At 28.2% G+C, this 25,756-nt stretch overlaps 2 protein-coding genes across 2 annotated transcripts; both read left to right on the top strand.

Moving 5' to 3' along the window:
• The first annotated feature begins 161 nt into the window (after positions 1-161).
• On the top strand, positions 162-6,113 carry LOC107463524 (DEK domain-containing chromatin-associated protein 1). Its single transcript, XM_016082330.3, has 11 exons — positions 162-1,065; positions 1,332-1,365; positions 1,987-2,066; positions 2,175-2,234; positions 2,764-2,874; positions 2,980-3,060; positions 3,531-3,605; positions 4,537-4,984; positions 5,281-5,378; positions 5,460-5,490; positions 5,585-6,113. Exons 1-11 carry the CDS (start codon positions 436-438, stop codon positions 5,767-5,769), a joined length of 1,833 nt encoding a protein of 610 aa, XP_015937816.1. The 5' UTR covers positions 162-435; the 3' UTR covers positions 5,770-6,113.
• Positions 6,114-8,873: 2,760 nt separating this feature from the next.
• LOC107463525 (omega-hydroxypalmitate O-feruloyl transferase) lies at positions 8,874-13,765 on the top strand. Its single transcript, XM_016082331.3, has 4 exons — positions 8,874-8,958; positions 9,645-10,110; positions 12,159-12,516; positions 13,219-13,765. The coding sequence occupies exons 2-4, from the start codon at positions 9,667-9,669 to the stop codon at positions 13,719-13,721; spliced, it is 1,305 nt and encodes a 434-aa protein (XP_015937817.1). The 5' UTR covers positions 8,874-8,958; positions 9,645-9,666; the 3' UTR covers positions 13,722-13,765.
• Positions 13,766-25,756: the final 11,991 nt, after the last annotated feature.

The raw sequence follows: 25,756 nt of genomic DNA, 5'->3' as shown, positions 1-25,756 counted from the left end.
AAAAATAATTTTTATATTTTTAATTAATCAAAAATTTATTTATTTTTCTCTCCACTTTGATGCAATAGTTTTGCCGGGAGTGTGAAAAGCAAAAACAAAGAAGGCGAGGGAGGGTTTAGGATTGCCAAAATTGCAAAAGCCCCCGCTCACAATTTTCCCATCAAAATTTTGAAACCCACACTTACAAACTCACACACACACACACTCACTCTCATTTCTCTCTCTCTCTTTTCTCTTTCTCTTTCTTTCTCACACAGTCACACACTCTTTTGAGCGCGCCCTCTCACTCAAATTAACGCTCCCAAAATACACACACCAATTTCACATTTCGCGATTCCCATTCATCTCTCTCTTCCAAATTCCCAAATCTGTTCGATTCGCTTCCATTCCCAATTCTAGGGTTTCTTCTTCCCCTCCTAGGGTTCACCAATCAACATGGCCACGGAAACCCTAGAAGAGAACAAGCCTCAACAGGAACCTCCCAAACCCGACGCAGATTCTGCTCCCAAATCCGACCCTCAGTCCGAACCTAAACCCGAACCTGAGAACCAAGACCAACAGGGAGCTCCACCTGAAGCAAAGCCCGAAGAGGAAGAGCATGACGAGGGGAATTCGAAGGAAGACGAGTCAAAGGAAGCTGCTCAAGAATCCAAGGTAGAAGAAGAGGAGGAGGAGAAGAAAGAGGGTAACAAGGTAGAAGAAGGAGAAGAGGAAGGTGGTGACGATGATGAGAAAGAAGAGCAAGAAGAAGAGAAGGACGGTGACGATGCAGTGAAAGACGAAGAGGAGGAGGAAGGAGACGGAGAGGACGCGGAGGAGGATGAAGAAGCTGAAGACGAAGACGAAGCTGAAGGTACTGAGAAGGCGAAGAAGAAGGGTAAGGAAACCGAAGCGAAGTCGAAGAAGGAGAAAGCGAGTAAGAAAGAAGTCTCCGAGAAGAAGGAACCGGTTACGCCGGTAAGTGACCGGCCGACGAGGGAGAGAAAGACGGTAGAGCGCTACTCTGTGCCATCTCCGGCGAGGTCTTCGAGGTCCTCAGCTGGTAAAGCGCTCGCAATTGCAAAGGTACGCTCCTTTCTTTCCACGCTATCTTACTCAATTTTTCAGATTTATGCTATATAGTTTTAGATGGAATGTAGCTCAATAGGTTCAGGTAGCACGAGATCAAACAGAACTATAGATGAAACCATTAAGAAAGATATAGATTTGAATAACTTGTCTGTAGACATGTTTTATATATATTTTCTTCGAGAAACAATTTATTTTTGTCCTTTTGAGGAATTAAGTATTGGTAATTTGGATTTGATTGTGTACATTTCTTCGGGTTTCAGGGTCGTGGTGAGCAGCTTAAGGATATCCCTAATGGTAGGTTCAAGTGGTTCAATGGCTTTACATTTAGACCCTGTTATTTTTGCCCCAACAAAAATCTATAGCTGCCCTGTGCTTTTCTGGATTTTGTTATTTGCACCTTATTCTAGAATTGTTTTTGGTTGAAATAACAAGTGTTGCTTGCTGGTAGCTTATTGATCAAGTGACTATGGGTATTATTTGAGGTACCATTTGACTAGCACTGGCGGTCTTGCATTAGTGTGTTAAAGTGCTTTCATTGATTTTATGTAGGGTTTGGTAATTTTCCTTTATTACTTCTGTATTTGTTGTTTTGCACTTCTTCATTTCTTTTATTTTGGGATGCTATTCCGTATTATTGTGATTATATTGGTTTCTGATCGATTCAATACATTTCTTATGTACCCATAGGTGCTATATTGGATTCTGATTCATTTATTTTCAGATGCTTAGTTGCAGAGCTTTTATTTGTGTTTTTCATTCAGTATGGTATTCTTAGGGAGGTCTGAATCTTCTTGTTTTCTGTAGTATTGATATCTATAGGATATTATCTTTCAAGATTTCCAAATTTTTGCTTGTTTTAACTTCTAATTATCTTTTCGCTGGTTAGTGTTGAAGTTAATGTATAAACTGTTTCAGTGGCTTTCAAGTTATCCAAGAGAAAACCTGATGACAACCTACATTTGCTTCATAATATACTTTTTGGGAAGAAATCTAAGGTGGTGATTTTGGTGAATTATTCTTGTTTCTCATTTCCTAAAAATTTAATTTTATTGTTCACATTTTTGCTTGTATCAACAACATGGCTGTCCCTGATTGTTTTGCAGGCACACAATTTAAAGAGAAATATAGGGCAGTTTTCTGGTTTTGTGTGGACTGAAAATGAGGTATGTTATGTTAGCACTAGTATAATTAGTAATAGTAAGGATTGAAGGGAAAATTGTAAATTACTTTGGAACCCTTGCCAAAGTGTCAAGAACCCTAAATGGTTCTGATGTTTTTAATATTTCTTTCTCTCTGAGGTGTTCCTAGACTGTTAGTCCCACAACAAGTACAAAATGTCAGACAAGTTATCTGTGGCTTCCCTTTCCCTATGTATTTCTCCCTCCAACTTCTTTTGTTCTAACAAATCTGAAATGGCCATACTCACCCTAGCCACTCCTAATTACATACTAATCAATTCACTGAATTGGGCATGTCACATGCCTTTGTCCTCTGTGTCTCCTACCCTGACGTGCCAATAAAATTTGTTCCTAACACTTTGTTGTTGGATAGCTCACCATGTTTGTCTTCTATTAACTATATTGCTGAATTTTCTGTTTTCACTTTTCATGTCCTATGTCATTGCTCAAACATTGAGCATCTGAGGTTGAGATTGACCTGCTATTAAAATATTGTTTGTATAATTCTTTGTAGGAAAAACAGCGGGCAAAGGTGAAGGAGAGGATTGACAAGTGTGTAAAAGAAAAGTTGTTGGATTTTTGTGATGTTCTTAATATTCCAATAAACAAGGCCAATGTGAAGAAGGTAAGTACTGATCTAATTCTCCTTGATCCACAGCCTCTTATTTCTAGAAGGGATTTTGCTATCTTTTGATTTGAAACTAAGTTATCACATTATACATGATTTCAGGAAGAACTGTCTATAAAGCTGTTGGAATTTTTGGAGTCCCCACATGCTACGACTGATGTTCTTCTTGCTGATAAAGAGCAGGTTTGTTATCTCTGGATTATTATATAAGGTTCTTGATCAATTAAGTTTTTTGTTTATAAATAAATAAAATACTTTGTGGAATAACAACATATCATAGTTTGAGCGGTTTGGTTAAAAACATTCCTCATGTATCTCTTGATTTTTCATTTTGATTCTTTCTAAATTGTTTTGCAGTTCAACTAGATGTCTTGGAATTAACATTATATCATTTCAAACTAAAAGAAAAGCAACCATGTGTCTCTGATACTTTTCTTATTTGTTGTATTTGACTTGCATGATCAATATGGCAAGTTGGCAACTGTAATTTAACAGCTGGACCTGGATTGATGGAAATAAATTCCTCTACATTTAATTATTTGTGTCAATGAATCCATGCCCATTCTTTAAACTCTAAATATGGTATCTTTATTTGTTTAGATTTCATGTATTTTAGATGTTTGAACTTAGAAATATGCTTCTATTTTTTGCAGAAGGGTAAAAAACGAACCAGAAAGGCAACTCCTAACAAATCCCCTGGGGAAGGATCTACAGAAACACATGCCAAGGTGTGTTTTCATTACTAAATTATATTTGTTCTGCTGCTTATAAGTCGATCACTAAGCTTTGATGTGCAATCTCTCGCTTCTAATTCTGATACTTATGTTACAAATTCCTCAAGTTTTGCTCACTGACATTGCTTCCGTGATGATTTAGTATCCTCCATTCCTCCTAAATGTATCTTATTTGGTCAGTTCTAGAGTTTGACTTTAATATGACTTAAATATGATTATATTCACTTTAATCCTAGCTGCATTTGATTGTGTGTGTGAGAGAGGAAGTGAGAGTAGAGGTGAACTTCTAATAGGACTTAAATATGATTATATTCACTTTAACCCCACAGCAATAGTTTATACCTGTTTTGTTTTCTGGTTATGTTTTGTGTTCATTGTTTTTTGCTTCTTGAAATTGTTGATATTCACTGTTGAAATATTGCATCTGCTTTGCTGCTAGTCCAGATCAGCCTGTTTAGTGTGATTGCACTCTCTTGTTTAACATGTGCCAATAACTTCTTTGTGTTGGGTTTTCTGTCAGAAACTTAACTATCTTAGCTTGTATTCTATCTAAGATTACCTCTCTGTGGAGTTTGGTGTTGCAATCTGGTATAATTGTGAATGCAGTAGCTCAACCAAGTTGCTTTCTAACTATTGGCAGTTTCTGCTGAGTTGTTTTGTCTGGTTTTAGCACTTATTTTGCCTTTAGATAATTGGAGATACTTAGCTTTCTTGTTAAGTTTCTGCATTCAGTCAAATATGAAAGCAAATGATCATCTTATCTTTCCATCTGGATTTTTATTTTTGACCATAATTGACCAATATTGTTTGTTTTTCTCTTCCGTGCATATCTGGAGGATTTGGGTTGTGAACTTCCTTATTCATCAGGAGTATTACACATAGGCTTCAATTGTTTTAATTTTTTTGATATATTTGATATCTCCAGAAGCAAAAGCAACGTTCAGATGTTGGTAAAAAGAGAAAACAGTCTTCTGATGTTGAGGAGGATGATAAAGAGGAAGTGTCGGATGCTGAAGAGGCATCTCATGATGATGAAGACGTTGGAGTTCCAAATGATGAAAGTGAAGAGGAAAATAAATCAGAGGAAGAGGAAGAAAAACCAAGCACCCAAAAGCGCACTCCTAAAAAGATTGCAAAAGAGGGTTCAACTGGCAAAGCAGGAGAGAAATCTACGTCAGGCAAGAAGACATCTGTGAAGGCTGCTAAGAGTGTTGAGAAAACTCCAAAGAAGTCCTCTTTAAAAAAGACTGACCAGGATAGTGCTTCTGCATCCAAGAAGCAGAAAACCTCTAGTGAAAAGTCGGATACTAAGGGAAAGGCTGCAAGCAAAAAACAAACAGAGAAGCCGTCAAAAGCCTCGGTGAAGGATCAAGGTGAATTGATTGCATTTTTCCCAATTTACATATGATGTTATCTGTAGTGCTTACTCTATTTCTGTTAGCATTCTGTTGTTTGTGTGAAATAGTTTTAGAACTTTAAGTTTTCATGGATGAGCTAAATGCTGACAATTACAGATCTCACATGAAATTTGCCTCCCCATTTTTACCATCCTGATAAGCACACCGTTGATATGAATTCGTATCAAGTTACACAGCATGGTTCTGTATTTTTTATGTGGCTGTTTGTAAATTTTCCATCTCAAATTATTCTGTTCCAATGCCATTGTTAGGGAAAGGAAAAGGTAGTAAGAAGTCCAAGAAGGAACCTAGCAGGGAGGACATGCATGCAGTTGTAGTTGATATTCTGAAGGAAGTTGATTTTAATACTGTAAGTAATGACTTCTGTGGCAATAAAATCTTTCTTCCAAACGTTTAAGTTACTGATTTAATTTGACTTTCTTTGATTCAGGCAACTCTATCTGATATCCTCAGGCAACTTGGTATGATCTCTTTTTATTGACATACATTACATCTCATTCCTGAAAGAAGGGAAATGAATTATTGAAATGATATTCTTTAATGTAATGTTGGCAGGTACCCACTTTGGCCTGGATTTAATGCATAGAAAAGCAGAGGTGAAGGATATAATTACAGATGTAATTAATAACATGTCTGATGAGGAAGTTGAAGGAGAAGACGATGATGATAATGATGGTGATGGTGATGGTGATGATGGTGATGGAGCAAAAGACGATGAGGGTGATGATGATGAAGCTTGAAACTTTAGAGGGATAAATAATATTTGACCTGTGCAGAAATTAGAGGCAATTGGGTCAGTCCAATAGCTAGAGTTTATCTTGATGATTCTCCTATCAGCTGTCTCTATAGGTTAAGCTATGGTAGATATTTGGTTTGAGTTGTGACATTTTGTGATAGATGATCTAAATTAGGTTTGTACTTTGTACCATATTAGATTAACCCAGTTCCCTGTATTACTGATGTGATATTTTATTTTCTCATTGAATAGTTTTTTTTTTTTTTTATAATTTCTTTTTCACCTGCCTGTAAACTATATTTCCTTCTAATTTAGATCAATGTCATGTTCTTTCTTTTATTTGTTGAATTTAGATTTTGGGTCCTTGAAATGTGCTCGCTTTATTGATGGTAATCTGTTAACCCAGACATACATATATAATCGTAATTTTGGAATATAACTGTGGATTCAAAACTTGTGGTGTAATCTAGACGAAATGGGCCACTTATGCAGGTTTGATATTTGGAGTGAATTCATTTAAAATGATTAAGGATTTCTTTTGTTTCTGTCTGAATTATTGTTACCAGTGGACTTCTTTTGTTGTTTCTTGGGCCGTTTGATAATTCAAACAACATCTACTGGCATGTCCAAAAACAAAAAAACGATGATCGATTTTCTTATAAAAGAAACGAGTAAAATGAGTGAAATACTAATTAAGATTATCCACAAAAGAAACAGAAAAGGAGGAAAACCATTGCACCTTAAGCGGACAATCAATGGGCTAATCTGCCTAATTAATGGCCTTGTGACCCCAATTAATTTAGTCGGTTGGATAGGCAAATTTACATTTTAGGGATATTTGGTAAGTCACCTTTTAGATTATCAAAAATAGATTGAGATGTAATTTATTTAAATTTTTTCTTTATAGGAGATTATGAGTGTTTGGTTTAAAGATTTAACAGATGAACTAAAAATATATACTAGAAAATCACCTCCCTAGGGTCATATTTTACTCTTATTTTTATTCAATCGGTTGAAGATTTGAGCAATTGAGCCATAAGTTTTGCACATGCATCCACCGTCTTGGACTTACTTTATAATATAATTTCTCTCTTCTTTTGGTTAAAAAATATTAAATATTTATATGAGTGCCTTGCCACAAACTACAAAATCCATGACGTCTAAATATAAGCAAAGTTTATATTCATCTGTGCACTTCAACTCTCATCCTCTGCTACTGAAACCTTATGATCAATACTCTTCAACTAACCATTTATAATATGCTTTTAAAATAGATAGATAAAAAAAATAAAATTATTTCTTGATTTTGACGCTTTGGGTTAGATATGGGTATGTGACAAATCGACAGTATGGCTGGCAAATGAAACAAATTAACAAGTTGAATTTCTAGCTACACCAAAATGGGGAAATAAATGCTATATATTCAATGACTCTCAATCTTTCTAGACCATACACCACTTATCTAATATTTTGTGTGCTTTTTTATGATTAGTAATGCTAAATAGGAAGTGTTAGATAAACAACAACATGAATAATTACCAAGTAAATAAAAATACACTATACCTTAATTTAATGTTATTAATTAAATTTAAAATTAATTTATATTTTTAATCTTATTAATACACATTTTTAAAAATATTATTGGTTATCTATATTTTTTCATGCTGAATTAGTGCATGCGTGCTTTTATCAATAATAATAATAATAATAATAATAATAATAATAATAATAATAATTTGTGTAGGCATATTTGGGATGTTAACTCCCCAACCACCTCCATAATGCTAAGTGCAATGCATGCTTCTGAGGATGCAAATGTTTGGTTTTCCTGCTCTCCACAGTTACAACTTTGCCTCCAAATTAAAAAATGTTACAAATTGTTACTCTTAATTTTTTTCAAATGATTTTATAAAGTATGAACTTATATTATATATATATTTTTTATCTTAAATTTTATATAGTGTGAAATCATAATTTATATTACAAGAAATTGAGAATATCAATTGAAACAATGCCGCACATAATGTCTGCGTTCATTTAATTGCCCTTATCAACTTTGAAATTAGTACCCATAAAAATACCACTAATGTCCCTACCAAATTCCTATATTTTAATGAGGGGTCCAACCAAGTGTACATAGAAATATAGGTCTTTCCTAATAAAATTATTAAGAATGGTACAAAATAGATTATGTTTTTGAATTTTCACTCTATGTGCCTTCTGCCGAATCATAAAGAAAAATTTTTGACTAAAAACTACTATTGAAATTATTTTTTTATATTTTTAATATATTAAATACATAAAAAAACTTAACAAGTTTTTAAAATTCTTTTTTTATAATGTTTTGTTAGGAGTCAGGACACAATTCAGTAAAACTTTTTAATATTTTTGTTTTTAGCATTTAGAAAAAAAATATTTTATATTTTTTAAAATATAAAAAGATAGATCAAATAGTCTCACTATTTCACATTTCAAGATAAATTTTTCTTTTTCAAATTCCTAAATAGTACTTTTAAAATACTAACAGCTAGCAAATTTTTTTTAACAAAATAGCTCAAATAAAAATGAAACATTTCCAATTGAAATGAGTGCAATTTCAATTGTATAAGATAGTATTTGATAAGTGTATTAAGAAAAAATGGGAAAAATTAAGATGAAACAAAATAGTGTTTGGTGGTGATATGCATGTCATAGTAATTATCTTCCTATTATCATTAGACTAGACAGAAAAAAAATGTTAAAAATTTTTTAACCATTAATAAAAAAAAGACGTTTAAAATTAAAAAAATAAGAGTTTAATTAATATGTGTTTTTAAAACACATAATAAATTTATTTTTAAATTTTTTATTTAATAAATATAGAATAAATGTATTAAAAACTTAATTTTTTTATTTTTAATTTGTAATCTTAATTTATACTCTTAAAACATATGATAGATAAATCCAAAAAATAAAAGTTATACTTTGAGTATAAAACAAATATTCAACCGACCTTAATTGAAGTGTTCATTTAAAGCCTACTGTACTAATAAAAGGACGGAAACATAACTCTATTAAATTTCAAATGAACATGTTTTTGACCAAAATACCCTCAGCACTTATTATATAAACTTCTCTAACCATGCACCAAATGTCCAAAACGAATTTCACTTCATTAAATCATTCAACATAGAGGCTTGCATTAAAGATTCCGGTAAAACTCTTACCTTGTCTTTCAATCATATCCATTCCTTTTGCTATGACATGTATATATTCATTAAACTATAAGTCTAAGTTATTTGAATTATTTAGGGGTTGTTTATTTTGTTTTTTTTTAAGTAATTTTTGTTTTTAGAATTTTGTAAAAAAATAAAAAAATAAAAGATGAAAATAAAAAATAAATTTTTATTAATTTGTCTTCTTTTCTTTTTATAAATACATTTTATGTTTAGTTTGTATTTTTATTTTTTATTTTATTTTATTTTTTAAACTTTTGTGAAAGAAAAAATAATAAAAATAATAAAATTTTATTTTTTGTCTTTACTTAATAAATTTTTAAAAACAAAAAATATTAAAAATAAAAAAATAAAAACAAACTAAATACATAATTAGATATTATGTTCTGATTTTTACAAAATTAAAAATTAGTTGTTGATTTTTGGCCGACAGATTAAATATTTTTAATACCATTTTTTTTTAGGTGAAGATTTACATAAATTTGTTTTCATGTGGAATTGTTAGTTGAGATGGTGAGATAATTTGACATATTTAACTAAATTATAATTTAACGATTTTCAACTAACAGCTTCACATGAAGTGTACTGCATATGAGTTTCTACTTTTTTTTTAATATAATTTCTTAAATCTCACACACACATTTTTTTTCCCTTTTTTCTTCAGAAAGGTTATTAATTATCTCAAGATGGAAAATGGGCATGGCTCAAAATTTGAACTTGTTGTAAGGCAAATAGGAGAACCAATGAAAGTGAAGCCTTCAGAAGAAACACAAAAGGGACTCTATTTCCTTTCAAACCTTGACCAGAACATTGCTGTTCCAGTTAAAACAGTTTATTGCTTCAAATCAAGTTCAAGGGGAAATGAAGAAGCTCCACAAGTAATCAAAGATTCACTCTCAAAGATTCTTGTCCCTTATTACCCCATGGCAGGTACCTTGATTCTAAGCAAAGAAGGGAAGCTTATAGTGGATTGCACTGAAGAGGGTGCAGTGTTTGTTGAGGCTGAAGCAGAGTGTAACATTGAAGACATTGGAGATTTAACAAAACCAGATCCTCATAATCTTGGCAAACTTGTTTATAGTGTTCCTGGTGCAACCAATATTCTTCAGATGCCTCTTATGACTGCTCAGGTTTGATATAATTTTTTTTTAATTTAATTTATTTGCCACCAAAATTAGTATCACCAATTTTTTCTAGAAAAGTATAGTGAATATGCATGTTTTTGTGATCCTTTATATATTTCCATTATCTTTCAATGAAATTTATAAAAAAATATTATGAGTAGAGTTTCGAAATTTGATCTGATATGATTATATTAATTTTAGACTCGATGGATAATTTAATACAATCGGGTCAAACCAAATCAAATCCGATCTTAATTAGTTTGAGTATTGATTATAGAATCGCAAAACTTGAACCCGATTAGTTTAGTATTAATTAAAAAATAAATAAAATCTAATAATACGTATATAAATTTATCTCTTAATTTTATAGTCTTTTAAATTATGATAGTTATATTTAAGTTTGAATCGATGATGTATTTTTTTAATATTATTATTATATATTTATAGTATTAGATGATTTTTTTATTTTTCTTTCAAATTTTTTTAAATTTCATCTTAAAGCAGATAATTACTTACTCGAACAGGTTGAATCCAGATTTAATTAATTTGAATTGGTTCGGATTTACTCATTAAAAATAATAAATTCAAATCAATTAAATTTAATCAGTTTGATTTTCATTTTCCTTCAAATCCAACCAACCGACTAGTGAATACCCATTTTTGTGTTAACCTCTTTTATATATCTTTTATTTTTTAGTATTAGAATAGATTGATAAAAGGTGGTATAAATATTTTTTTATTTTAATATATAATATAAAAAATCGAATCAATGTTTCAAAAACCATGCATTTCCATAAATTATTTGTTGAGTTCAAATTATTTAAGTTATATTTTAATTTTATATTTTATGTATTTAATTTAATCTTTTAATTTTACTTAAAAATTTGATATTTTTTATACCTTAATCATATGTATATCTATCACTTTTCTATTTGTTTCTCTTCTTTTCCATTGTATCTCACTCTTTTCAAACACAATTGAGTTCCTAACCCTCCACACCCATAATCTTTTTTCTCACACACCTTCCCTCATAAAAATTCCTTCTTCCTTTTTACCCTCCACTTTCTCCCTACTATATATAACAATTCACCCACATCATTCTCGCTGCTTTAATTCCTCAACCTATTTCTTTTGTTCTTACAGTGTTTTTTCAATTCGATAAATTAATGGCTAATTCATTATAAATTAGAATTTCATTTAAAAATTTATTACTGATCAATTAGTTATTGTATGTATAATGCAAATTTTAAATTTTTGATATTTATTTAAATAAATTAGTGAACTAACCACTAAAATACTCTAACTTAATTTTTTAACTTATTCTTAGTGGCTAGTCTTTTTAATATAACAAACCAAACCAACAAGACAATTTAAAAAAAAAAATTCACTTTGGCTACACATAATGAATCCGAAAGTAATAATGCCAATATTTTTTTATATATAATTATCCTATTAATAATTTTGTATCATGTTAAAGTACACATGAATGCATGATATTGCTGAATAATGAATTGATATTGCACATTTCCACATATTGATGACGTGACATGTTATTAATAAATTTTACATAACTTGTGACATCATCAATTGACTAATTGCTATTTTATTAGAGACTAAAATGACTTAAGTAAATAAATTTGCAGATTATATATCAACGCTTTTAAAACTTCAAAGCCGAATTAAAATACATTTACATTTTGAATATCAAATAGACTATTTTAATTTACTCTTTTAAATAATGTACAAAATCTAATATTCAACCAACTAGTATTCTTTTATATTATTTTTTTTTCTGTCAATATCAGTTAATTTATTCAGAATTATTTTATTTATTTTAAATTTTAAATTATAAACCTAAATATAAATTAAATCTGGCTAAGTAAAAGTTAGTTCTTTATATTTTTTCGTATATGAACTATATTATATTATGTCTTTGTTTTGAACAAAGATTTCAGTTATTGTGTTCCTCCAACTGTCTCATGAATTGAACATGTAGATTTCTTATAAAACATCATAAACCTAATAAAGGTATTGAGTTAAAAATGATGTTTCAGGTGACAAAGTTCAAATGTGGAGGATTCAGTTTGGGACTAAACATGATCCATTGCATGAAAGATGGAATATGTGCCATGGAATTTGTGAATGCATGGAGCAATGTAGCCAGAGGCTTGAGCTTGAAGGTTCCTCCATATCTCGACCGATCGATGCTCAGAGCGCGCGACCCTCCCAAGATCGAATTTGAACACACAGAATTTGAGCAGATAGAAGATGTATCAAACACTAACAAGCTTTATGAAGAAGAGATGATCTACAAATCATTCACCTTTGACCCTAACAAGCTTGAACACCTCAAGAAAATGGCTACCCAAGATGGGGTTTTGAAGAAATGCACAAGTTTTGAAGCACTCTCAGGTATAATATATAGAATCTCGATTTAACTCTTAAAATATTTTGATATTATAATTTTAAATGAATTAGTTGATTTCATAAAATTTGAGTAAATGGTCAAATTAATCTTCGAAAGATCACATATTTTTTAAATTAATTCTAAAAAGATTTTTTATAATCAAATTTATTCTTTAAAAATTTTAAATTAACCATTTTAATCGTTCTGTAAGTTTTGTTGATAATGTCATTAAAATTTATTGACGTGACACGTTAAATAACACTATAACACGCTCCTAGTAATCATAATTGGCAGTTAACATTATAAGTTTATAAAATTAGATCAAATCAGCCCTAAATTGAGGGATTCCAATACTTCAGGTTTTTTTTCTTAATTAGATTTTGATTTGATCTAATTTCATAAACTTATCATGCTAATAGTCAATTAAGACTCTTATGTGTGTGTTGTAGTATCACTTAAGGTGCCACGTTAATAAATTTTAGTGCTTTCGACAAAGAAAATGACAGAAGAACTATTGCGATTAATTTAAAATCTTTAAAAAATAAATTTGATTAATAATTTTTTTAGAGATAAATTTGGAGAACAAATGATTTTTTAAAGACAAATATAACAATACCATTAAATTTTGTACTAAATCAAACAATTTTACGATTTAAATCTTATTACGAATGATTTTATTTATTATGAAAAATCTGGATTTTGTGCAGGATTTGTATGGAGGGCTAGATCTGAAGCATTAAGAATGAAAGCTGATCAAAAGACTAAACTACTCTTTGCAGTTGATGGAAGGTCCAAATTTGTGCCACCAATACCTGAGGGGTACTTTGGGAATGCTATTGTTCTAACAAACTCTCTTTGTAAGGCTGGTGAATTACTGAATAGCCCTTTGTCATATTCAGTGAGTTTGGTTCATGAAGCAATTGAAATGGTGAATGATAGTTACATGAGATCAGCCATTGATTATTTTGAAGTCACAAGAGCAAGGCCTTCTTTGGCAGCTACACTATTGATCACAACTTGGACAAAGTTGTCATTTCACACTACAAATTTTGGTTGGGGTGATCCTTTGTGTTCTGGTCCTGTTACTTTGCCTGAAAGAGAAGTTGTTTTGTTCTTGTCTCATGGCCATGGAAGGAGAAGTATTAATGTTCTTATGGGTTTGCCTGCTTCTGCCATGAACACCTTTCAGGAGTTGGTTAACCAAGTTTGATTGCGCTTGATTTGTGTTTTCGTTTTTCATTTTTATTTTTAGAGTACTAATTAAAAATATAAAAATATATTTTATTTTTAAAAATGTAAGATATTTAAATTTCTTCGAGAGATCGGTTTGTCTTTATATATTTTGAAATGAAAAATTTAAATATCTCATATTTTAGAAGATAAGAAGCGCTTTTGTATTTTCAATTAGTCAATAATTTGTGTATCTTCGAATTAAAAAGTTAAAAATCTATTTATTTTTTCTTTTTATTTTTAATATTTTTGATTTATAAATTTTATAAAAAAAATAAAAAAAACACAAATCAAACCCATTCTTAGATGTTTTTAAAAAAAGAAAAAGATCTATTGATTTTTCATTTGACATATCCATAAATACATATATGTAAGATTTACTGATACAAATATGTATCGCTATTAGTTGTATATTACCACATTGTACTAGGCCTTTGATGATATATTTTATTACTAGTATTATTATTTAAGTGTTGTAATAAAGGTATTCAATTTACATATGTACTAAGATGTTAATTAAAGCAATGTGAATGAAAAGTGGGATTTTTCTATTATGTTTTTCCTAGCTAGATGTTACATATCTCATGCTTAACTCAAACTTTAAGAAATGTTTCGTATTATATAAGGCAAACATTTTTTGGAACAAAATTAGGATGGCCTGGACATGAAAATGTCACATATTCAAAAAATTATATCAATTTTATTAATTAGCTTTAGCATAAGTTATAATTTAAATATCATAATTTTTCTATCCTCACTTAAAAATTTTAAATTCGAGTCTCATTCTCAATTTAAAAAAAAAAAGCAAGCCTCCTTAGAGCTGTAAGCCAAGACTTTGGTAATAAATTAATTGCTCTTATCTTCATATCATATATATTTCTCAGGGATTTTAGAAAGATTAAAAAAAACTAAAAAATAATCAAAATTTATTTTATTTATTATTTATTAATTATAATAATAATTAATAAATATTAAATAAGATAAATTTAAACTATTTTTATTAATTTTTTTATCTCTTAGATATTATTGATATTTCTTTAATTCTTCCTATTGCATTTAGGAATTTCCTTTTCCAACCAACATTCTTCAAATGCCTCCTCAGGTTTCACATACATTAATCAATAATTGCCTAACCTACCATCATCATTAAAATTAATTTTGTTTTCTTGAACCAACTGGGCTGGAGCCCAAACAGAAAATTACATTAATATCTAACTTTTAGTCTATAAAATTCTCATCACAACATCATTCATTAAAACAGATTTTAACATTTAGAAATAATTAAATTAGTCTCTAAAATTATACAGTACTAATATAAAACATAAAAATATGAATATAATATGACTAAAATTTTAATATGTTCAAATAAATACCTAATTAATCATACTCATTTTAGATCTACGTCAATATAAAACTAATTTCATATATAAATAATGAATTTCAAGTTACAACAACAACAACAACAATAATAATAATAATATAGCATTGAAAATTGTTTACCCTCACCATTTCAGAATCCATAACCTTTATATGGACCATGATGATGATGATGCTCACCATTATTATTAGCATAACAAAGAAAACGTTTAGGACTAAGAAGAAGAAGAAAAAAAGTACAATAATACCCTTTGACCTTATTATTATTATTATTGATATGTTGTTGTTTTGGTGGAATCCATTTGAGCCAAGACTTTGAAGAAGAAATCAAGATTGCAAGGAAGCAAAATTGGCCCATCAAATTGAAAAGCATATTCCAATTCAGCTTCTTCTAATAGCATCATGAACAAAGGGTGGTTTGCATCTTTTGTTTTCACTACAAACCTTTGATTTTCAGGCCCAACGAACATACACTGAGAAGCAACCATTTGGAGCCATCATCATTTCTGACCCATCTTTTTTTTATGAATAATAATAAATATTATAAAGCTTCCATACCTTCATAATCAAGCTCTTCAATTTTCCCTTCACATACCCCATTTATTTGGATTTAAATTGAATGCATAACATTGTACTAAATTTATATATTATTAATTTCATTATTCATATATATGGTTGCTGATTTGGTCTTCATCTATGGGTGGGTTTGAGAAGAATTAAGAAGAAGAAGCAAGAAGAACAGCAATGATTAATTTGACAATTTTGGTCGTTGATGTAACTTGCATGCATTGTTGTCAAAATTTGCCGCAAAATTTAAAGTGAGAGATTAATTGTTGTATGAAAGTCAATTAACTCAACTCTATGACAAAGAATGAATTTATGATGGACAACTCATATAGAGACGACACGAAATGATACGGAATACGAAATGATACTGAACACCTCATATATAAATTTTAAAATCTTATAAAATAAAGAACACATATACATATAAAATATAAAGTATTTTTTGGATAAATTATAATGATATTTTAATATTAATTAATTTTTTAATTATTTTTAATATTTTATTTTAATTATATCAAATATTTAAAATATTTTTTATTTTAATAAATAATAATATATACTATATCTAAATTTATTTTAATAATATATGTTAAGAATAAAATTGGACACATTGACACGTGATGATATTTAAGTGTGTCCAAAGTGTCTGGAAAGAATATCGATGAGTGTCGTATATAAAATGTGTCCGATACGCGAATACGACAACTCAACGAAATATCCGTACCTCGTAGCAAAGAATTATAAGGTCACTATCGTGATTATCCTATTCTCTTCACTCAACTCATCTTCGACCATAGGAATTTTTTTTTAATAATGGAATAATCACGTAAATTGATTTTCAACAAATTTTAGGTGGAATATTTTGATTCTCAACAAATTTTTGTTGTTTAAAAATTTTAAAAGTATTATTTTTATCGAAAAATAGATTGATCCATTCATTGGTTTTATAGGGGACTAATTTCTTTATAATAATATTTTCTAAAAACGTAATTATTTTATAACAAAATTTATTAGGTATTTATTTTTTAACACATATATTATAAAATTTATTTTAAAATGATAAAAAATTAATTTATCTAACAAAAATAATTTTTGAGAATTTGTAAAAGAAATTATTAAAAATCAAATTGTCGGACTTAAAATTCTTTGACAACCAATTCGAATATTTTGAGACAACGTCGTTCTTAACTTATAAAGCATTGGTTGACATTTCATTAATATTTTGTTATTATCGCCATTGTTATTACAACATCTATACATGAATCCTAAGATTATGTCTAAGCATGAAGGAATATTTTATGCTTAACGGTTTCTATTCCTAAATCCTAAGGTATATTTTATTATATATAGTTTATATATTATTATGCCGTAATATTATATTAGTGTAGTTTCATGCTAAATGAAAATATGTATTTAAACATTTAAAAATGTTAAGTAATTAATTTTTTTGGATAAAGTATATTTTTTATTTTTAATTTATTAAAATTTTTTATCAATTTTATCTTTAAATTTTTTTTGTATCAAATATATTATTAACGACTAAATTTTCAAAAAATTTAGGACTAATCAATCAATAATACATAATAACTATATCTGATTTATTTGTATTCTTGTAAAATTATTGCTATATTAATTTTAAATTTTTTAAAAAATTAGCCGTTAATAATATATATTTTATCCTTTTTTCCACACATATATCTTGTATTTGAGTCAATATTAATTAATATTTATATATGAACTAAGATATTAATTAAAAATATTAAGTGATTAATATGTTTTTCATATATATGTATCTTTCTATTTGAGTCAATATTAATTAATGTTTTTTCTTTTTCCAAAAATATCAATCTCCTACACACTATAATTAATTACCTACATCCCAATATCTAAGCTCGTTTTTGTTTTATTTTATTTTTTGTTCTGATACCAAAAATTTTAAATTTTCTAATAAATAAAGGTGGTTAATTTATAAAAGGGTAACAAATTAATTAATGTAGAAGAATGGGAGAAAGTTGGAGGTGGGAAAAGGCTTAGCCGTTTAAACATCTACTGAAAAATTTTGAATGAAGTCCAATGCTACATAACATGAGGCTAAAAGAGGAAATTGACTAAGGCATCTAAAAAGATTATGCAAATGATCATGAAGAGAGAAATTACTAAGTAAAAGCACAATGTAATTAGTGATTCATAAGCATTTAATAATTGCAAATGATGTTCAAAGAAGATATGTGGCATATATAATCAACCTTTGATTGTAATCAAAGTGTTTGTAGAAAGCATATTATATATCAACGGTGCCACCATTTTTGTTTATTGCAATTGGTGTATATTGAGTATTATTGTAATTGTGATTGTAGCTTACTATGTCTGTGGAATTAGAGGCACCATTTTATGGAAAGTCATTTTCTTGTCTCTTCAACTGTGTTTCAAATTTGGAGGGTGGAGCCCTTCTATTAAAGTTACTCAAAAGCCAGATTATGTGATCTCCCAAATATTAATTAATAATTAGTACTTTACTTACTATAATAATTTCAGGTATTACTAATCTTAAAAAGTTATTATCTCTTTATTATTTATGTGTTATTATTATTATTATTATTATTATTATTATTATTATTAAAGAGATACCAAGCGGGCCTAATAATATTGAATTTTTTTATGATAAAATAAAAGAACAGCGAGGTACCTTGTTTAAAATAATATCTTAATTAAATACTATCAAGAACATGAATATTTCGTTATATAGAAGACGTTGTTTTATATAGGTAAAAAATTTAATTAAAAATTAAATTAATGGGGGAAAAAAGTGTGTTTAATGTATATACACACAGGGACGCACCTTAGAAGGTGCCCCAACAAACATTTTGAAAAAAAAAAAAGTAATTATATATAACTGAATATATTTGTTTTTATTGCCATATTGTGTATCTATTCCCACCATAAATATAAATTTTCTTAGCTTTATATTAAAGGAAAATTATTTTATTAAAATTAACATACAATAATAGTTATCTTAAAAATTTGATTTAGTATTGAAACTAAAAATAAATAAATATCAAAAGAAAACCAATAAAAAAACCAATAAATAATGATAATGACCGGGTTAAGTACGATTTTGTTCCTTAATGTAGAGGCCGAAAATTTATTTTGTCTTCGGTCTTTTTTTCGCTACAAAATGGTCCCGAAGGTTTCAGTTTGTTTTAAAATCGTTCTTCGAACGAAAATACCCTTCCTCCTTCTTCTCCAAAATCAACCAAATGCAGAGGCGTTGAGACACAAGCAAATGCAGAAACAAAAGCAGGCAGAAGCTGAATGCAGAAGCAGAAAATAGAAGCAGTGAAACAACAACAACAATGAAATAGCAACAGCTAGAAGAACAACACCAACAACAACAATGGATAATGAAATCAGAACAACAATAAAAGTAAAACCAGAAGCAGAAGCAAAAACAGAAACAGAAGCAGAAGCAAAAGCAGAAACGGCGAAGAGCATCGATGACTGAGTAGAGAGGAGGAGCAGAAACGGTGAGCGGCGCACGAGTGGCAGTGGCGGTGCTTAACGCGGTCTCCCTCTCCCTTCCGATCTCTCTCTTCTCCCTTTCTCCTCTCTTACTCTCTGTTTCCCCTTCCGATCTCTTTCTTCACCCTTGCTCTTTGTCTCCCCCCTCTTCATCCGTATGTGTGGCGGTTTTTCCTTATGTTCTCTCCATCACAGGCGGTGGCGCGGCGGTGCTACCTTCCCTTCCCCCTTCTTCCCTCCTCTCCCCCCGATTCTCTTTCTTCCTCTCGTCATTCCCTTTCTTTCTCATACTATCTAAAATAACCAACTAATTTTGGGGTTCACCCATATCTTTATTTTAAATTTCCTTAGTATTTTTTTATTTCAATTGTTTTGGTTAGATAATTTTATATATATAATTATGTCAAAAATAAATAATAGAAAACAATTATAAATTAACTTTTCACCATTTTAGATAGTGAAATTTTAAATATTTATTAGTTTATCCGTACCGAAAAGATAAAAGTTACATGAACAAATATTTTTGTGTCTAAGTTTCAACAAAGTTGTATTCTTTAATCTTTATTTTGTTACCTAACAAGTTCTGAATTATTTTGTTACCCAACAAAAATGACATCTGACTTGGTTGAAAATTACTTATACATCTAACATTAGTATTTTTTTTAAAAAAATTAGGCATATGTACTTAAAAAACCCTACAATATAATGACCAACCAAGAAAACACTTAGGTATATATATATAGAGAGAGAGAGAGAGAAAAGCAAGAAAAATCAATTGGGGGAAGCACAGTATTTAGGCATAAGTATGGATGTTATTATCTCATTGAAGAATCATTTATCTGAATCTGAATAATGTTAATAATAATTAAGAGGCAAGAAGAAAGAACAGGGAATAGCTTTACCCACCACCCCACAAAAAAGTGAAGGCAAAGAAAGCGCCACTACTTGAATGGTTAAAATATAAGAATGCAAAAGGTTACTTTTTAGGTGAGGGGCCATAAAAATGATAGGAATGTGTAAGAAAAGGACAAAGTTGAAGTTGTGATGGTTGGTTTATGGTTGGTTCTTTTATGACAATTTGTTTGTAATGGCCTTACTTGCTTGCCGGTCCCAATTTCTGTTGCTTTTAATTTTATGCTTTTGCATTTCCATGTTTTTTGTACTAATTAGTACTACTATTACTAGAGCATAGTACAATGTGTGCACAAATTACTATCAGAATCTGCCTCCTCCTCTTCCTTGCTACCCTACCTTTAATTAAATTCAAAGGATCATCACTTCTACTCTTGGGTAATAAAGGTTGACCTAGAATGGAAAATTTGGAATTCAATTAGGAGAACAATATTCTATTTATATATTACTAGTGTTTTTCAAGAGGTTGTAATTTCTATATGGTGAATATGTGAGTGTAGGGGTGAGCACGAGTAGTGGGTATCTGATTACCTGTCTAAATCCAAACCAAACAAATGCAATTGGTTCTGAAATCAACGGGTAATTAGGTTTAATTCGAACTAAACCAATGGCCTTTATTAGTGATTGGTTCGAGTATCGGCTATGGGGGTGTGGAACCCGAAATAATCCGTGAACCCGATCATATATTAATTAAATAAAAAATAAAAATATATATAGCTTTTAGTGAGATTATTCACTATTAATATGTTTAGATTTTAATGAGTTTAGTTTTTAATGTATTTGGTGTTTAACATGTTTAGATTATTTATATTGATGTTACATGTTTATTATACTTATTAAATTTTTAAAATAAAATTTTGGTTTTTTTATGAATTTCAAAGTTATCGGGTACCCAATTATCCGAACCAAACCAATCTGTTCTTAATTGGTTTGATTTGGCTCAAGTATATGTACAAAAAATTTAAATCCAAACCAAATCGAACAAATTATATTTTACTCGGTTCAATTCTGATTTCACTTTGAACCCGAACTAAATCGACCCGTGCTCATCCCTATGTGACTGATTGGATTACAAAATGGTGGTGAAGTAAATGTTAATATACGAGAGAAATGCTAATTATATATACAACTTGCAAGTAAGTAATAATAATATTTAATTATTCTGTTATTCTTTATAATTTTATTAAATTTGTAATTAATTTTTTATAATATTTTTAATATTATAATTACTAATTAGGTTATTTTTGTATCAAAAACAATAAAATTAATAAAATATTCCTTCTAAAAAATATGTAGTTAAATAAATAAAGAAATAATATATATGAGAGAAATGCTAATTTTATATATACAAAATGGAAGTAAGTAATAAAAAATAAATAATTACACTTTTTTTTCTATTTTTTTTTCATTTCTACATATTTGGAGTGTATTGTATTTGATAGCACAAAGTGTACTAAGTGGTTGTTATTTGCTTTTGCTATATATAAATAATATTTGCCTAATATTTATAAGAAAGTGATGTTGTAATTCTCATTATCAATCATCTTCGTTATTTTATTTTCCATAGTGATAACAAATTTTTTTATTGAAATTAATTTAAAATAATATATAATAGAAGATTATTATTATCAATTAGCTAATGACAATATCTACTCCCATATTTATAACATGAGAGTCATATAAAGTGTAATTTATCGATTTTAATGCACAAAATTTAAACGTTGCTATATTTTTTTACTGTATTTTGGTGTCCATAAAACTAGTAATATTAATTTTATCTGTAGATATTTAATTTGATCTAATCCGTTTGAGTAAGATTGGTAATTTAAACCCTGACAAATCAAGTTGAGAATATGTTGGGCTTTGAGTAGGGTTAGATGCGGATTTATATCTAATTCTACTAATTTAATTTATTTGCATTCTTGATATATTAAAGTAGAAAAATTCTTAGAAATCAGTAATTTTTAGTATTTTTATCTATTATTTGACTAATACAAATACTAAATTATCTTTAATAAATAAATTTTATTAATTCATGTGTGTAAACTGTGAAAAATATAGGTACAAACTGTATTGATTCGTATATACAAAATTTTGATAATATATGTATAAATTATATATTTATTATGTATAAAATATTTATAAATATGGGTGCAAATTATTACTGGTCATGTAGTGTTGCTCATTAAAATATATAATTAAAAATTATTATACATATATAATAAGATTGATAGAGATAGAATCTATATTCTCTCATTTTTGTAATTTTAACATAAATTTTATTATATTTTTGTTACTCTTAATTTTAATATGGAATTAATTTTATAATTTTTGTTTTATTAATACGTTTATAAAATATAAAATAATTAAATATTGTATTTGGTTGAAAAAAATTAATTTGTTGCTGGTAGGATTAGATTTTTTAGGTGTTAAACTTTAGGCTATAATAAGATTAAGATTAAAAATTTTTTAACTCACAGGTAAGATAATGTTAAATTTTATAGAGAATTTAAATCCACAGGTAATATTAGATTAGAATCTAAATTCTACGTTATTAATTGTCAGCCTTAAATGCCAAATAGGTTTTTTTACATACCTTCTAATTTACTAAATAAAAAATTAATTCCTCATAAATCAAAACTTTAATTTATTTATAGATTTATTATTGATTATAAATTATTGTACGCATAAAATACAATTCAAACATTCAACGGTTATTACTTACTCACGACGAGTAAACTAATCACTTTTTTTTTTGGGACAGTATTCGGGTCGGACAACCCATCCCAAACCAGACGGCATTACCCGACCCAACCTAAACCCAGCAAAGAACCAAGGACCAAGCCTCTCCGTATTGGTAACTTGTGATAAAGTATACTACTAATAAATTGATTAGTATCGTATTTCGTATATAACTAATATATGTAGCCGTTATTTTATTTTAAAAGTATTACTGCAGAATAGAATATGGTATTGGGGATGTTGATGTTCCCAGCCACAAAGCACCTGAATGATTTGTTGAAGAGTTTAAGGCGTTTACTTTTTGAAAGGTAACAATAATAGTAATAATAACAACAAGGATAAACTATAAAATATTACCAAAAGTTTATATCACCTAATAAAAATAATTTTGGAGAATATGAATAATAAATAAATGTTAAAATATTTAATTTAACTTTCATTAAATTTTAAAGATGAAAATATCTTATTTTATAATTATATTTAAAAAAATACATTAAAATTTAATCTTTAAATATTTATAAAAATATATATTTAATATTTAATTATTTTTGTCATATTTTTATACAATCTTTAGCAATTACCCTAATAATAACAAGGTGGTGTAGTGTGGTATCTAGCTAGCATTACAAATGATTATCTTTAAGAATGATAATAATCATGATAATGAGTAATGATAATAGTAATCTATATGTATTCATTGATTGAGTATATAGTATATGATTGTGAAATGGCATTACCATATTTACCAGAGGGGACCACACGGTTTATAAATAACCCCACGTGCGTGCGGTGCTTAGCTATACACAAATCTATAACATGCATACACCAATCTTCATCTTTTTCAAATTAATAATGCTGTCACCGTGATGTATACATTTATACATGTACATGCATAAGCATATATGATAAATTAGTAATATGATGATGATAAATATTTCAAAGTTTTAAAATTTAATATCAAGTAATTTTTTTTTAATTTCTGTATTTTTTCAATTTAGATAATTCATACTTTAACGATTAAAAAATAATAATTCGTTCTTTATTTTTTTCGTTAAATGCATGATTCTTTTTATGAAAATTTTCAGTAAAAAATAATAAAAAATATTTATATATGACGTTAATTTGTATAATTTGATTTTTATCTGTCCTATATAAATGATAACTATTTAATTAAAATTATTTATTATTGTCTATACAATCATAAAAATAACGTTGCAGAGAGATAATAACTATTTAATTAGAACATCATTTTAATAATTATATAAAAGTTAAACAATCTTAATTAAATGATTATCATTTAAGTAAGACTAATGAAAGTTAAATCATTTAAGTAAGTCTTAATGAAATACTTAAATCATTTAAATATTTTTCGTCATTTTATTAAAAATTCCTACAAGACTCAAATGTCTAATAAAAAAAAGAAGCAAATAATTATTTTTTAATCGTTAAAATATGAATTATCTAAATTGAAAAAGAATAGAAACAAAAAAGAATTTTACTCTTTAATATTTAGACTAAAAATAATTTCACTAGAAGACCCGTGCCCAATCACATTAGATTAAATCAACAACAAATCTCAATGTTTGTTCTTCAATAAAGGGAAAAATAGAAGGACATTAACCCAAAATCATGGTGTTCAATCCAGTTCCCTTTTGTTTATTTACCTTTTTAACTAAACCATCATTTTAGAATCTAATTTAAAATATTCTAATTCAAATAAAATAATTTGAAATATTAAAAAAAGTTAGGAATACTCAAAAGATCACATTACTTTAAAAAATAGTTTAAGTTAGATTAGTTTGGTAAAATTATTTAAAATAAATAATATCATTGAACGTTTTGAATATTTTATTGAACTAATCCAAATTTTAATATGTATCAAGTTGGTTTACATCTTTTATTATAAAAAAATAATAATCTATTTATGTAAAATAATTGTGTATCTTTTATAATAATAGTAAAAAAAAAGAAAAATACTAATATTCATTAAAGTAGATCAAATAGTGTTACAGTAATTATTAGTTAAACAAATTAATTTTTTTATACATTATATTTTACATCAGTTTTAAAAAGAAAAAGTTTGAAAATTTTTAATTAATTTTTTTGATAATATTTAAAAATAAAAATTACTAATTTATTCATTAAATAATTCAATTATATATATTTTTAAAAAACTATAGATTTATACTAGACGAAAACTCACATATATTTATTTTTATATAAAATTAATTATTAAAATTCATTAAATTTTATGTTAAATATGTTTAATTATCTAACAAATTTTTAATTATTAACTTTACCTAAAAACAATTCAAATTTTATAATTTATACAATTTGTTTAAAAAAAGTTCACTTTTAATTCTTTTTTCTTGGAAAAAAAAAAACATTTAAACCCTACAGTGATAGAGTGGTAGAGGTTGAGGCAGTAATGCAGTGTGTGTGGCGCGCGCTCTGTTTCTCATTATGCGTCTCTGTGGGACCCCCTTCCCTAAATCTTGAACCCTCTCTGCCACTCTTGTCTCTTCGTTTCCTCTTCCTACTCCTTCTTCTCCTTCTCCTTCTCCTTCTTCTTCTTCTTTGTGCCTCCACTCCACCATTTCCTATCATAGCTGGCATGTTTCGCATTCAATCGATTCAGTTTCAATTTCAACGCTACCTCTCTATCTATCTACACACAACACACCTTTTCTTTTTTTAACGTATCACCATAGCCCCGTGACTCACACATACATGATACATTCACCTTTTTCTTTCTAATCGACGCCTCATTCATACATCACATGTCCCTTTATAAATTATTATTTTATTTTCGTTATTATTAATAATACTTAATAATTGATAATATATATATAAATATCGCTCTCTTTTCATATTTTTTTTTTCAAGTGCAGACTGCAG

Source organism: Arachis duranensis, chromosome 8, assembly GCF_000817695.3.
Source record: "Arachis duranensis cultivar V14167 chromosome 8, aradu.V14167.gnm2.J7QH, whole genome shotgun sequence".
Lineage (NCBI taxonomy): Eukaryota > Viridiplantae > Streptophyta > Magnoliopsida > Fabales > Fabaceae > Arachis > Arachis duranensis.
Note: the sequence above shows the minus strand (reverse complement) of the source record. Positions and strands in the feature narration are given on the sequence as shown.